Source organism: Capricornis sumatraensis, chromosome 10 (genome assembly GCF_032405125.1).
Source record: "Capricornis sumatraensis isolate serow.1 chromosome 10, serow.2, whole genome shotgun sequence".
NCBI classification, from domain to species: domain Eukaryota; kingdom Metazoa; phylum Chordata; class Mammalia; order Artiodactyla; family Bovidae; genus Capricornis; species Capricornis sumatraensis.
This window is the reverse complement of record NC_091078.1, coordinates 99327773-99343836: the sequence shown is the minus strand read 5'-3', so window position 1 is coordinate 99343836 and position 16064 is coordinate 99327773. Positions and strand designations below refer to the sequence as shown.

The following is a 16064-nucleotide window of genomic DNA, read 5'->3' as shown; positions in this document are numbered from 1 at the left end:
TGATCTCCTTTTGTTCCTATGGGGCTTTTGTATCTTTGCTGTTTGGGAGCATAGAACATCTTTAATATTTTCTGTTAAAAAAGTTTGTGTTTTTCTTGACTGCAGGAAAATATTCTTTTCAGGGAAAGAAACCATCAAAATAAGAGGAAAGCCTGTGAATGCTGGCTGTGCTGAATGGAAGGAGGAGCTCCGGGAGGTTCTGGGTGGCTCACATGTGTATTTTCCCCTCTCTCTTTCAGGCCCTTTCCATCTTTTGAAGAATGGCTCCTTCTTGGCAGAGACTGGGTTTATATGCCTGTCTTCTGAAAAGGCAGCTAAACGATGGGCCAGATGTCGTTAAGTGGGGAAGGAGAGGGATTCCAGGACGGTCCCGAGGGATTTACAGTGCCACGGGAGAGTGGACCAAGGAGTATACGTTGCAGACAAGAAAAGATGTGGAGGAATGGTGGCATCAGCGAATAAAGGACCAGGCCTTCAAGGCTTCAGAAGCAGATGTGAGTATTCTACGAGACACTGAAAGGGTTGAGAAGAGGGGCGAAGGGCGTGGACTGGGGTCAGATTGCCTGGATTCAAATAAGTTATTGAGTATGTGACCTTGAGCCAAAGAACCAAATCTCTCTAGGCGTCAAAAATTTTTTTTTAATTGAAAATAAGCAGTGGTAATAGTAGTGCCCACCTGCTTCCCAGGATGCTGGTGATGGGTCCCTGGGATGAGAGCAGGATGGTGCTTGGAGGAGTCTTAGTGAGGTGGACGTTCACGTAAGGGGCATACGGATGGTGCCGCACTGGGCATTCTAGAGCTGCATTTACTGGGGGAGCTCACCCAGACAGGAGCTATAGCAGATGTCAGCTTCTCTGTGGTCCTCTGCCCGGTGGGGCGACATGCAGGGATCTGGCAGAGTCAGATAGGAGACTCCAGGAGGGGCATGTGGGCCTCTCGGCTGTGGACTTTAAAGTGGCATGTTCTGAGAAGGGTCTCTCTTGGCCCTGGAATGATCTTGGCCTCCAACCCTGCTCTGCCGTCTTGGTTTGGGAGGTCCCAGCCCTTCCCTGGTGTAATCTGGAGCTGGGGTCCAACCTCATGGTCACGGGTATGTAAGTTAGTGGACTCTTGGCTTCTAGCCTGTCTGCACCAGCTCAGCGCTCTACCTGAATTAATTGTCTTAAAGCACTTGGCTGTAACCAGTTTCCATGGCATACTCTGCTAGAAGTCAGCTCCTTCTCTGGGAGGCCGGCCTGGTGGGAATCAATCTTAGATGTGTTAACCCTTACCTCTCAATATTGGTCACAGTATGGAAGCTGTGGTTTGTTACATGAAATGTTGAATTTGATTAGAGTACACCACTATTAAGTACAGTTTTACTCTTAAAATTCTGACCATTCTTTCATAATAGTTACCAGTCAAATAATATAAACTTTATGTTTGATTGGGGCTTCCCTGGTAGCTCAGATGGTAAAGTGTCTGCCTACAATGCGGGAGATCCAGGTTTGATCCCTGGGTCGGGAAGATCCCGTGGAGAAGGAACCGGCAACCTACTCCAGTACTCTTGGCTGGAAAACCGCATGGACCACTATGTTCAATTAAAGAGATTAGGACAAAGGCAAGCAGTTGAGTAAATATATATTTGCCCAAGACCACAGTGTGCTAGAATCACCTTTCCTGATTCTCCTCTCTTGTCAGACTCATTCTTTCTATGAGATTGATCATTATGAAAAATGGGGGGTGGGTAGCTGTTTGTGTTAAACTGAAGGATGGTTTTTTGCATTAGTTATGAAGAAAATCTGGTATTGAAAGAGATGTAAGTAATATGTGAAATGATAAAAAGGAAGGTTTAAATGAAATGCATAATTATACAATGAAAGTTTAACTTTTACCTCATTAGGAAATGAAAATTCTTCATGGCAACATGACCAGACTAATGTAGCTAAATATATTTTGGAAGCAGACCTTAGGGAGAAGTTTAATTCTGAATGAGGAACATAAAATTAGCTTCTTTTTCTTTTTTCTTTTGGTTTAGATTCAGTGGCCTCCAAACATTTTGAAGTTGTAGCTTTTTGTTCTTGTGACATTGCATTCTTAAGTGTATGGTTTTCTAAAAAATTAAATGGATCAAAATAAACTATGTTTGACTAATTGGGTAAATAGCTTTAGGAACATTTTGGGTGATCCCTCGGTGGCATTCCGTCAGGGTTTGAATTGGAAAAGGGTAAAGCAGAGAGAATGCTAGATAAGGAGTCTGGAGCCTGGGCAGTAAGCTGGCTCTGCTCCCAAATTCACTGTGCTCTCAGCAGCATTTAACCTCTCTGATCCTCAGATTCTTTGCATTGTTTATCCCACAGAATTGTTTTGAAAATCAAAGGAGAAAATAAGATTAAACACATTTTACAAACTGAAGTGTTATATAAATGAAAGATGCATGCTAAGTTACTTCAGTCTTGTCAGACTCTTGGCAACCCTGTGGACCGTATCCTGCCAGGCTCTCCTGTCCATGGAATTCTCCAGGCAAGAATCCTGGAGTGGGTTGCCATCCCCTCCTCCAGGGCATCTTCCCAACCCAGGGATCAAACCCACACCTCTTATGTCTCCTGCATTGGCAGATGAGTTCTTTACCACTAGCACCCCCTGGGAAGCCCCATGAATGAAAGATAGAAGAAGATAAAAATGTGTGGTGTATCTTTGACAGGAATGAGACCATGACTAGATGCTGGTAGATTTTAAAGCATATCTATAATCAGCCTCACTCTGGTAGTAGCTACATTTGAAATCCACTGGAAATGAGTCTTTAGAAGTTGAATATTTTACCATCATCATCATAGTCATCGTTATAAAAAGAACTTTCATTTAATGAGCATTTTAGTTTGTTAGGCACCATCTTTCCTTTCCTTATCTCATTTAAATTCTGAAACAGCTCTGAAGGTGCATAGTCGTATCCTCATGTTGGAGTAGGAAAACTGGGAGGGAAGTTTGGTCAGTTGTTGAGATGCATAACTCACTTGTTGTTCAGTCCCTAAGTCATGTCTCACTGTTGGTGACCGCATGGACTGCAGCACGCCAGCCTCCCCTGTCCTTCACTATCTCTTGGAATGTACTCCAGCTCATGTCCATTGAGTCAGTGATGCCATCCAACCATCTCACCCTCTGTCCTCAGTCTCAGTTGTGGCACAACCCAGATCCAGATACATTTGAGTCCTAAGCTCATGCTTTCACCAGAAACCTTTTTCTCACCTTTGATTTACAGACTGTGAACTGAGCCCGGAAAAACAAAGGAATTTGCCTGAGGTTTCACAGCTAGTGGCAGAGCTTGGACCAGATCCCAGGCTGCAAGCTTCCACTGAGTGGTCCACTTCCCTCCATTCGCTAGTCTCAGCCAGAGTTTCAGAGCATGATCCAGAAAGAGGCAGAAGTTATCTTTCTTCTGATGTCAGAAGCTGACAAAAATAATAGGACCCACTTATATATAAACCATCTATTTTCCATCACTTCCAATCTTAATTTCTATTAAAGGCTTAAATTCTTACACTTTTATATAATTATGAAAATGTCCCTTTCAATCAGGTTCCTGCTCAATTATAAACTCCCAAAATTCCTTCCTTCTACCCTCAGAGAACAGAATTCATTTCATTGTCACAGAGGAAAATGACTTAGTTCACACAGAGAAACAGAAGGCAGGGACAGGCAGTGAGCCGAACACCTTTTCTGCAATAAACAAAAATATCCATGAATAGTAAAAACTTTTGCTAGCAGTACTTTTCTGTATCTTCTGTGGACTCAATACTCCGAAATCACTGCAGATGGTGACTGAAGCCATGAAATTAAAAGACGCTTGCTCTTTGGAAGAAAAGCTGGGACCAACCTAGACAGCATATTAAAAAGCAGAGACATTACTTTGCTGACAAAGGTCCATCTAGTCAGAGCTATGGTTTTTCCAGTAGTCATGTATGGATGTGAGAGTTGGACTATAAAGAAAGCTGAGTGCTGAAGAATTGATGCTTTTGAACTGTGGTGTTGGAGAAGACTCTTGAGAGTCCCTTGGACTGCAAGGAGATCTAACCAGTCCATCCTAAAGGAAATCAGTCCTGAAGTTTGGAAGGACTGATGCTGAAGGTGAGGCTCCAATACTTTGGCCACTTGATGTGAAGAGCTGACTTATTGGAAAAGACCCTAATGCTGCGGAAGATTGAAGGCGGGAGGAGAAGGGGATGACAGAGGATGAGATGGCTGGATGGCATCACCAACTCGATGGACGTGAGTTTGAGTAAACTCCGGGAGTTGGTGATGGACACGGAAGCCTGGTGTGCTGCAGTCCATGGGGTCGCAAAGAGTCGGACACGACTGAGCGACTGAACTGAACTGAACTAGCTCATATGTAATGAATTCCTCAGTTTTGCCGTAAGTTTCATCTTTGTTGGAGAGACATACAAAAAAAGATATTAATGAAGAAGCTAGATATAGAAAATGTTTGGGGTAAGATTGTTAAATAAACATAATTTTTAAAATATATATCATAATAAAAACAAGGTGATTATAATAAAAATGCATTTAATGTAAAAACTTTAAAATGAAAAACTAGAAATAGTGTATATCAAATATTTTATTGTTTTTTCAGGTCCCAAAGAACTCTGTAACAACTGTTTTCTTATGTTCCTAAAAATTCCCCAAAGAGAAGCAGTAGGCCTAATCTATGTCAACGAGTAAGGTGGAATCGAGTGGACAGTCTGCTTATTTCTCATTCTGTACCAGGTATCAGAATGAGGTCTTGCACTTCCTTTGAGGGAGTTGTTTACAAGCTGAGAGGATCGTCTATCACTTGCCTTCTTAAAGAAGAAAGTCCTGAATCCCCAGTGACTCCTGAATCTCAAGTTGTCTCTCTTGCTTCTGAGACTTTCCTGAGTTATGGTTCCACAGTTTCCAATTAAAGTGCATGATCAATGTGGGGCTTTCCATCCATTTCTAGAAATCAATAGGAGCTGTCACTTTAGTATTACAGGTTTCCAAGTTTATTATGCAAACTCGTTATTCATTCACTTTTCCCTTCCCTTCATTCAGGCAACTTGACTTGCCACACAGTCGATCATTTCTAGAGAAAGCAGAGTATAGAGAAAAGTGCCACTCTGGTCTGTCTTGCCACACGACAGATTTGTCCACCTTCCTTGCTGAGGGAAGTTTAAAGCAAGGGGTCAAGTGAGATTTGGAAAGAATTCACTTTCTGGTTTCTTCTGCTCCCCTGATTACAGCTGGATGTCAATTATCAGTCATGCAAATAAATACTTAGCACAAAGCACTCCCCCCCACCCCCGCAATACCCACTCACACACAAAAGAATGGTCATGAATATTCTGTTTTGCATTTGTTTTCATTAATTTTGGAGAAGCAAAGCCTTGAAGAACTCTTGCAGAGCTCTCAGAAGGCAATAAGAACAGAAAGAGAAAACAGGAGAAAAAAAGTAGTGATAACATCAGTGGATCCAGACACTTAGCCAACTAAACAGAAGCAGCTACCTGTTCTCTTCCTTTCTTCAGAGGCATCCCTTCTCCCCTGTGCGAGGATTTAAGGCTGGGTGTGGGGGCCGCTCCTGCCACCTGGACAGGGTAGTGAAGTGTGCCGGGAAGACTGCCCGTTAGTAATCAGTGATCTCCAAAGGCCTGTTCTCAGGCTTCAGAGCACAAAGGCTGACAGTCATTTACCCAACAGTTTGTTAAACTAGGGGGTCAGCCAGGAAGGTGGGGATTGGGGTGGGGTTAGATGGGTAAAACATGATCCTTGCCCTTGAACAACACTTCCTTAAGGTCCCCAATAAGGAATCAATTAAATGACTACCTCCTTTCCAGCCTTCTTCCCTCATGTGTACAAACTTGTGTCAACATTCACCATTATAAGAACTAAGGTCCCAGGGGCTGGCGATCCAGTGAGGACGTCCTGCCCTATGTCCGTGGTGTTCCAGTGCGTGAACCCTTTTCCTGTTTCTGGTGATGAAGCTGTGCGCCTTTGGATGCTGGAGAGTTATGTAACCCTGGCCTGAGGCTGTCTGTAGATCACTCGCTGGGAAGCAGCAACCTGGCTAAGATTGTCTCATTGCCTTCCCATTTCAGCTTTTTCTGTTGAAAGAGAAGCTCCCAGTACAGCAGAGAGACCTGGGACCTGAACCCGCGCCTGGGGACCCTGCTCAGCCCAAGTCTGCGTGCAGCCCCCCCGGGATTCAGGGAGGGGCTCCATTTTAGACTTGCCACGTCTGATTCACTATTGTCTCCATGAATTTTATGGGCACATACGTCAGAGCTTCGTTTGGAAGAACATGTAGTTCTTTAAGTCCTAGATAGCTGTTCTAAAAGAGAAAAAGGCAGATTTAAAAATAAGTAGGGGTAATTAGCACCGGGAGGTTGTTTGGCATTATTTTGGACATTCTTTAGGATAACCCAGGGCTTTGAATTTTGGTATTTGGCATTTTTGTCCATTTACCTTATGGGAATTTTTTTTTTTTTAAAGAAAGCTTTAAAATGAAAATGTTAAATTATTACCTTGAGTAAAATGCCAAAATATTATATGCGAACTTAGTTCCCTGTGAATGATTAATAAATACTTGCTGTATTTTTCTGTCATCCTTTCTTAGAAATCAAAGCCCAAGTTTTACGTGCTTTCCATGTTCCCTTATCCCTCCGGCAAGCTGCACATGGGCCACGTGCGCGTGTACACCATCAGCGACACCATTGCACGCTTCCAGAAGATGAGAGGGATGCAGGTAAGGCCCGGTGCCTGCTGAGGTGGCACTTCCCTGTCCCACTCAGGACAGTAAGAATGTAGGACAAAGGAGACACCCAGTCTCAGTTAAGATTAGGGCAGCTTTGAGAAGCTTAGGGTTTCCTCTGATGCATTGGAGGACATAATGAAGCATCAAGATTAATGGAGGCGCAGCCGTGTATTGGGTGTTATTCTGGGGAGGGAGGTGGGGTGCTGATCCAGTGGAAGGGTTTATGCCCGTGGGTACCATGTTGATACCACCTCAGGGGGAGTTCACGACGTGGTGGGGCTGATATCGCTCAACAGACAGGCACTGGAGAGGGAAATGAGCCCAATAGAACAAAAGAGGAGCAAATGCTGTGAGTAGGAGGCAGAGCCACAATGAGATTTTTCTCCTTGATATTCTCTGTCTTCTCTAAGGAGCACATATTTATCTTATAATGGAAAAAGTCAAATTTTCATAACACAAAAATCTAGGGGGAAGTAACAGCCCCGCAGGAGCTGGGAAAGACTCCCTCACAGGGGACCATCTGACGCGGGTGTTGATGGACAAGGTGAACTTTCCTGGGAGAGGAAGAGAAGGACACTTCCATGGCTGGTGTGGGTCAGACCCCTTTCACTGCCAGCTACCCAGAGCCTGCACTTAACTCCTCGACAGCATATCATCGGCAAGACAAGGTTTCAGTGATCGTAGTAGCTTCTTGAGCAACTTCTAGAGAGGGGCAGCATCAAAGAGGGGCGGAAAGCGTGGACCCAGCAACCAAATGGCCAGCACTCAGGTTCTAGCTCTTAACACTTAGTAAGTAGCCAACCTTTGACTCATTACTGATTTACCTCTCTAAACTAAGACCTAGTTTTCTCTCATCCATTAAAAGGGGGTAAAATAGTACTTGCCCATTGGCCTTTCCCAAGGATTGAAAGATGATGACTGTGAAGCGCTTAGCGCGTAGCTGGCACGTAAGCACAGAACCAGTAAGTACTGTCGTCGTCAGCAGAGGGCTGGAGCCTGCCGCACCCGGTCCTGAGACCCATGCACACCTCTGCCCAGCTTTGTGTTAATTATTTGTCACCTTAGTAGCTCGGATTCCACCCAGGATGGGAGTATTTACATCATGGAAATCAGCAGAGCCTGCAAATCAGGGCTTTTTCTGCTAGAGTCCATTGTTAAACATTGACCTGCACTCCCCCTGGCTGTTGCTGTTATTAACCTCTCAGGGTGTGTGTAAAGGGTATCTGCTGCCTCCCAGTTCTTTCTGAAGATTTTCTTTTAAAGTGTTAAGTGCATCCATTGTCACAATTGGTTTGAAAATTTGTGCCGAGCTGACTCTGGCAGCAAGAAGTATTCCTAAAAAGGAAGTCAAGGTACTGAGTCTCTCTGTCCCTCGAAGAATTAACGACTTTTACTGTCAGATTCAGAGATTTGCCTTCTACAAGGGCCGTCTCCCTGGGTTCTGCCAGGTGTTATTTTTCCCCGATATTGCTTTCCGTCACTTCTGCAGTGTTTATTGGAAAGAGGTGGTGCAGAATAAATTGGCTCTTGTCAGGAAGAATATCTAACTGCTACTTCAACTAGATTTAATCTTGTTTTTTTTTTTTTTTTTTTTTTTAAACTTGAGCCAACTTATTTTGAACAGTTACGGAGTACAGACAGTTGCTACAGATTAAACTTTTATAGCAAAACTGTGTGTTTGTGGAACATTAGCAGATAGATGGTTGAGGGGGTATAGGTGGAACTCTGATTCTCTTGGATGAATGAGACATTAAGACAAAGCTCCAGGCAGAACCCCAGGCCCAGACTTACTGGGACCCTTACAGACAGTTCAAGCCCGAAAGACAAAATGGAGTCCTTTACCAGTAACTGAAACCCAAGGTCAGGCTGGACTCATGGATCGGGCAGCCCAGGTTTGACCCTCGTTACACCTAGTTCTTGCTGAATGACCTTGCACGAGACATTGAATCCGTTAAAATAGGGATAATATTTATTCTTCCCTTCTGGGTTGTTGTTCAGGATAAATGAGACAGTACCTGTGTCTGGCCAATAATAATCGTCCAAAAAGAGTGGACATCTCCAAATCACTGCGGACGTAACTTAAGCCATAAAATTAAGATGATTGCTCCTTGGAAGGAAAGCTATGACAATCCTAGAAAGTTTATTAAAAAGCAGAGCTCTTTGCCAACAAAGATCCATATAGTCAAAGCTGTAGTTTTTCCAGTAGTCACATATGGATGTTAGAGTTGGACCGTAAATAAGGCTGAGTACTGAAGAATTGATGCTTTCAAACTGTGGTGTTGGAGAAGAGTCTTGAGAGTCTTGGACTGCAAGGAGATCAAACCAGTGAATACTAAAGGAAATCAACCCTGAATATTCATTGAAAGGACTGATGCTGAAGCTGAAGCTCTAGCAGTTGGGCCACTTGATGCAAAGAGCTGACTGGGATGCAAAGACCCCGATGCTGGGAAAGATTGAGGGCAAATTGAGAAGGTTGCTGCAGAGGATGAGATGGTTAGATAGCAACACCGACTCAGTGGACAGGAATTTGAGCAAACTCTGGGAGATAGTGAAGGACAGGGAAGCCCAGTGTGCTGCCGTCCATGGGGTCTCAAAAGAGTTGGACATGACTTACTGACTGAACAGCAACAAGTGGTTATTTTGTAAGTAAATCAGATCAGTATAAATTCCCTTCTAGAGGGGATCTTCCTGACCCAGGGGTTGAACCTGAGTCTCCCACGTTGCAGACAAGATTCTTTACTGTCTGAGCCACCAGGGAAGCCCTGCTCTGGGAAGTCACATAATAAATGAAATTAATCTAACTCACTTAATAAATGACTCTGTACTCTCTTCTGCCCACTGCATGGATTTGCCTTTTGAGAAGCATCCAGACATTGCCTGCTATTTGTATCATCTATCCTGTGACTTGGTTGGTGCCTAAGATCACCCTGTGTTATTTGGTTTATGGTATCTTAGTGACCAGCAGGCACCTAGGGTTCCCTGCATTCCTGTTTCAGTTGCTCTCTTTAAGATGATAAACTGTCTGTGGAGCGGGAGAGTATTCTGCGGGTTCTCCTGAGATTAATTTCTTGTTAATTTTCATAGCCCATATTTAAGTCAGATCATCCCCAAAATAACCGCCAAATATGGTGAAAAATTTGCCCTGCCATTTCTAAGTTATAGTGATAGGAAAGACGCAAACCTCTGTCCACACAGATGGTCAACAGTGTTAAAGCCTGTCGAACTTCCTGCTTTTTAAAAAATCCTTCTCTCCCAATGTCAGGATCAGTCCCAGGGATAGAGCAGGGTTGGGTGCAGGTCAGATCTCAACGATCCTGACTCTAAGGAGGGAAGGAATATCTGATCTGGAATAAGAAGATCTGACATGTATATTGATTAATTCATTAGGTACATAGTCCTTGGGCACCAACTTTGTTCCAAACACTGGCCTTTCCTACTGTACGATAGAGTAGGACTGGAATCTTAAGTTCAAAGTCTGTCAGTAAGCCTAGGAAAAATTTAGTAAACTTTGCCTTTTTCTCCAACTTGTTAATTAGTTGGTTGATTTGCTTAGTTCTTTTCTAAATTTGCTGTTCTTTGCTGTGCTTGTCTTTGATTACCGTGTGGGTCTTCTCTAGTTGCAGTGTGTAGGGGCTACTCTCTGTTACTGCGCGCCAGCTTCTCGGTGCAGGAGCTTCTCCTGTTGTGGAGCACAGGCTCTCGGGCGCGCAGTTTCAGTCGTTGCAGCGTGCCGGCTCAGTAGTTGTGGCGCATGGGCTTAGTTGCTCCGTGGCATAGGGGATCTTCCTGGACCAGGAGTCAAACCTGTGTCTCCTGCATTAACAGGTGGATTCTTTATCACTAAGCCACCAGGGAAGCCCTGATTGGCATAATTCTTGAATGGAGGTATGGGAGTCATTCTGAGGCATACTAAGAACAGCAGATGGGAAGTAAAAAGTGGGCTGACCTCTGCACCAAGCCTGCAGTCTTCAAGGCCCCTGTGACCTCCCTGGATGTGTCTCTTTCCTCATCCTTTCCCACCTCAGTGGCATGTCATACAATGGACCATATCCCCCCGCTCCTTGAAAGACTGTGCTCTTGGCACGAGATCCCGCTCTGCAGGTTTTTCTCCTGCATCTTGGTTTCTTCCTCCCAGTTTACTCCACAGGGTTTTCCTGCTCTGCTCCATCTTTGCGTCCTCTTATCCAGTTGGAAAGTTCTCCTGTACGGGCAGACCTTGGCCATAGTGTGGGTTTAGTCCCAGACCACTGCAATAAAGCAGATGTTGCAATAAAGCGAATCCTGTGAATTTTTTGGTCCCGGTGCATATAAAAGTAATTTTTACATTATACTGTGGTCTGTTGTGTACAATAACATTATGTCTTTTAAAAAATGTGCATACCTTAATTAAAAAATAATACTGTTGGGAAGTGGTGCCTATCGACTTGCTCAACACAGGATTGCCAGAAGCCTTCAATTTGTAAACAGCACAGTATCTGTGCAGTGCAGTAAAGCAGAGTACAGTGAAATGAGGCTGTCCCTATATTCGTAGTTTGCTGAGAATTCTTCTCATGAAAGGATATTCATTTTTGTACTACGCCTTTTCTGTATCTATTGAGACGATACATGGTTTTTCTCCTTTAATCTGTTAATGTGATGTTTTAAGTTGATTGGTTTTTTTTTAATATCAAACCAACCTTGTGTTCCTAGGATAAAGTTGATCTGGTCATGATGTATTTTTGTGTCTATATTGCTGTATTCATTTGTTAATATCCCTGTGTGCCTGAAGGCCGCTGTCCTGTAAGTTTTTTTTTTTTTCTTGTACTGTCTTTGTATTTAATATCAGGGTTATGCTGGCCTCATAAAACAAGCTAGGAATTGTTCCTTCTTCCCATTTTCTAAAAGTACTGTGTGTTATCGGTGTTATTTCTAACTTTATTGTTGAATAGCATTCACCAGTGATGCTATCTTGACCTAGAGTTTTCTTTGTGGGAAGTTTTAAAATTACATTTCTATTTCTTTAGTGGATATAGGGCTGTTCAGATCTTCTGAGTTTCTTCTGTGTGTGTGTGTGTCCATTTTATTTATTAACATTTTAAATTGATCTTTTACATTGGAGTGTAATTGCTCTGCGGTGTCGTGTTAGCTTCTTCTGTACAACAGCGTGAGTCACCCGTGTGTACACGCGTCTCCCCTTCCTCTTGAGCCTCCCTGCACGCCCCCCTCTTGTCCATTTTAGTTTGTGCTTTACAAGAGTTTTGTCTACCTTACCTCATGTTCTGCTCTAGACTGCCTTCCCTTTTATTTCTCTATCCGCTTTCCCTAGGCAGTCTCTACCCTGAAGTTTAAATATGATGCTGTAAGAAATTATGCCCATTTCCAACACAGACATCCGAAGCGCATTGTCATGAATACTCAGACCTGCCGTCCTGATGTAACAGATACCAGTGTGTAATCTTGCTGGCCTCAGCTTTTTCTTTTAATGTTACAGACACAGTTGGGCCTCTCTGCAATCAGATTCCAATCCTTCAGTTAAAAAGATACTGTATTATTTTTGCCTTCATGGTTTTTTTTTTCTTTTTTCTTTTATTATTATAATTATATTTTTTTACTTTACAATATTGTATTGGTTTTGCCACGGGTGTACATGTGTTCCCAATCCTGAACCCCCACTCCCTCCTCCCTCCCCGTACCATCCCTCTGGGTCATCCCAGTGCACCAGCCCCAAGCATCCTGTATCCTGCATCGAACCTAGACTGGCGATTCGTTTCTTATATGATATTATACATGTTTCAATGCCATTCTCCCAAATCATCCCACCCTCTCCCTCTCCCACAGAGTCCAAAAGACTGTTCTATACATCTGTGTCTCTTTTGCTGTCTCGCATACAGGGTTATTGTTACCATCTTTCTAAGTTCCATCTATATGCGTTAGTATACTGTATTGGTATTTTTCTTTCTGGCTTACTTCACTCTGTATAATTGGCTCCAGTTTCATCCACCTCATTAGAACTGATTCAAATGTATTCTTTTTAATGGCTGAGTAATACTTTCTATAGATTGTTTATGGATACACCCACACTTGTGTGTAGTATTTGTGTTTTAAATTTTATGTAAAAGCTCTTAATATTCTGCATGTTTTTCACTACTTTGTTTCAAGATTTAGTCTGTCTCTAGAGTTCATCTATTATAAGTACTGTGTAATTATGACATATTTAATTACCCATTTTCACATTAGTAGACTTTTAGGTTATTATAAATTTCTGTTTCAGTGAACATCCTTGCCGCTCGCTGTTGGCTCGTGGGAGAGGTGGCATCACTGGGTCACGGAGTGTGTATAACCTCAGCATAAATGCATCTTGACAAATTGCTTTCCAAAATTTTGGTGCCAGTTTATACTTCTGCCAGCAGTGAATGGTATTTCTTACTGCCCTACCTCCTTGATAATACTTATTAATGTTAGATTAATCCTTGCTAATTTGATACATAGGAAATGACATCTAATTGTGTTTTTAATTTACCTCTCAGCTTCCAGTGAAGCTGAGATATTTTCTCATGTTTAGTATCTATTTAAGTTTCTTCTCTGATTGGCTTGCTCACATTTTTTGCCAAGTTTCACCAGGGTTGTTTGTCTTTTTCATATTGTTCTTATTGTTCATACTGTGGGAGTTTTTTTTTTTTTTTTTTACTTTCTATTTTGTATTGGGATATGGCCAATTAACAAACAATGTTGTAATAGTATCAGGTGAACAGCAAAGGGATTCAGCCATACATATACATGTACCCGTTCTGCCCCAAACACCCCTCCCATCCAGGCTGCCACATTGTAGGAGTTCTTTACATAGTCTGGATTATTATATTTTTTGTTAGTTAAATACAGTGCGAATATCTTTCCCCAGTCTTTGGTCTATCCTTGCATTTTGTGACCCTAGCCAGACCACAGGTTGTAGACTGAGTTTGAGAATGGACGAGAGTGATGATTTGGGAAGTCCAAGGTTGCTTTTACGTTGGTTTCCTCCTATAGCAGCAAATAAGTTGTGTAGAGGAGAGAAATGAGACAAGAGTGAAGCAGATTATTGGCGGCCCCCTTCTCATTGTAGTCCATGGAAATGTACCTGAGGCCACAATCACACAGCCTTCTTGGGGGAAAGCTGCAGTCAACATAGCTGGCCTTGCACACACAAGCAGACTACTTGTGGACTTGACAAGTAGAAGGGAGTGGCGAGTGGTGGTTTTGGGGGGTGGTGAGTGGGTCAGGAATCTGTGGCTTTAGTCAGTGGCAATGACCTGCCTACCCTCCACCTCAGATATGTTGCAAGGTTCATGTGAAAGGATCAGTGAGAAAACTCTTTAAAAACCATAATGCAATTTTCCAGTGTGACCTAATTAATAATAGCAGTAATAAGGCAGTTCTGAGGTTTGGATGTTTAACCAGGGGCCACTTGAAGCCAGAGATAAATTATTCTCTTTCAGGAATTGGAAAAGAGCACACTTCCAGTCATTTTCTTCTTTTTTTAAATCTTTTTCTAAGTTTATTTTTTTAGTTTTTGGCTGTGCTGGGTCTTTGTGGCTGCGCGGGCTGCTGTCTAGTTGCGGGGTGTGGGCTTCTTACTGCAATGACTTCTCTTGTTGCAAAACACAGACTAGGCGCACGGGCTTCAGCCATTGCAGCACATGGCCTCAGTAGGTGCGGTTTGCAGACTCTAGAGCTGGGGCTCAGAAGCTGTGGCACGTGGGCTCAGCTGCATGTGGGATCTTCCTAAATCAGAATCTAACCCATGTCTCCTGCATTGGCAGGCAGGTTCTTTACCACTGAGCCTCCAGGGAAGCCCCAGTCCCTCTTCTTAAACTCATACAATGTCTGATGACATATTTGAAGCTTAGCACCATATGGTGATTTTTTGTGTTTTCATATGTTATATGCACAGATGGTTAGAAAATAAAATTACCCACCTCCCACCTCAGCTGGTCTCCTCAGCACCTTTTGGGCCAGAAGAAGGGCAATTAAAACATCAAGCTGCCAAGTCCCTCTCACAGAGGGCTGGATTTGTCTCAGGCAAAACATCACAGGCTACTGCACAAGTAGTTTTCTGCTTGGGCCTTTTTGCTGTGCACTGTGGAGGAGGTGGCTGGGTGCCTGGCAGCCACATGATCGTAATGCAATTACCCACAAATATCAGGAAAGGAGAGGAGTTTCTTAGCAAGTGAACCATGACATACATTTCATCAGTTCTCAGTTGGCTGATCAGTCAGCAAGTGTTTATGAAGTGCCCAGAGAGTGCATCGCATGGCATTTTGTTTTCAAATTTTCTAATCTCTGTAGCATCTGAAAGTAGAGAGTGGATTTCCAGAGCTTATCCTCTCAGATGTAATTTGAAAGGGAAAATGAATTGCAGGTCTAGTATTTTGATTGGAAAACTGACTGATTTGTCTGCCTCCGCATTCCCAGAGGAGGTCTTCTGTTTGGGACCTAGGTACTGTCATTTGAATTCTTTTACTCTGAAGCATTTGCTTGATTTTTTATCCCTAACCTGTAATAATGGTGGGTTATTAAACTTGCTAAACAAAATTAAATATTGCATTTCTCATTTCTTGGAAATGAAGCATTGCATCTCCTCCAGAAAAACCACAGCACTCTGAAAATAGCAATTTTTGTGAGAAGCAGTAACCATGGTTGCTTTCAATTAGAAGCTAAATTGGTTTCAAATTTAAAGTTTTGTTTTGTGATGAAAGGGAAAGAAAGCTGGTCATTCCTGGGGAATTGGTACTTTTCTGGCTTTGGGAGGGCAACGGGCTGCCCCACTTCCTTCCCTTCTACTTCCAAAGTCTTCTTACCTCTGCTTGATCTTCCTTCCTGTGTTGGAGGAAGAGCTGTACTTTGGCCTGTTCGTTTCTCCCTTAAGAAAAGTATTTTAAAATTGTACATAAAAGTCCATATGTTGTTGCTGTTGTTCAGTCACTAAGTCAAGTCCAACTCTTTGTGACCCCATGAACTGCAGCACACCACGCTCCTGTGTCCTCCACTACTCCCGGAGTTTGCTCAGATCCATGTCCGCTGAATTGGTGATGCCATCCAACCATCGCATCCTCTGTCGTCCCCTTCTCCTCCTGCCCTCAATCTTTCCCAGCATCAGGTCTTTTCCAACGAGTCGACTCATATTCTCCCTTTTAAAAAGGAGAAATATAACAGTAGTAAGGCTGCAGTCCCCCTTGATTACTCAGTCCCTCCCAGGCCCTTCTGGACACTGATCCCTGTCATTTTCTAGGGTACGTCCCTCCAGAGCCTCATCTGTACGTTGTCACCTGTAGCTGCCACCCCTGAGTTGCCCACGACTCTGCC

The 16064-nt window shown here is 43.2% G+C and overlaps 1 protein-coding gene across 1 annotated transcript in view; it reads left to right on the top strand.

Moving 5' to 3' along the window:
• The first annotated feature begins 260 nt into the window (after positions 1 to 260).
• Positions 261 to 16064, top strand: part of LARS2 (leucyl-tRNA synthetase 2, mitochondrial) — a 142533-nt gene continuing 126729 nt past the window's right edge. The window contains exons 1-2 of the mRNA XM_068982310.1: positions 261 to 494; positions 6609 to 6737. Coding sequence (XP_068838411.1) covers positions 261 to 494; positions 6609 to 6737 — 363 coding nt within the window. The remainder of the gene's footprint in view (positions 495 to 6608; positions 6738 to 16064) is intronic.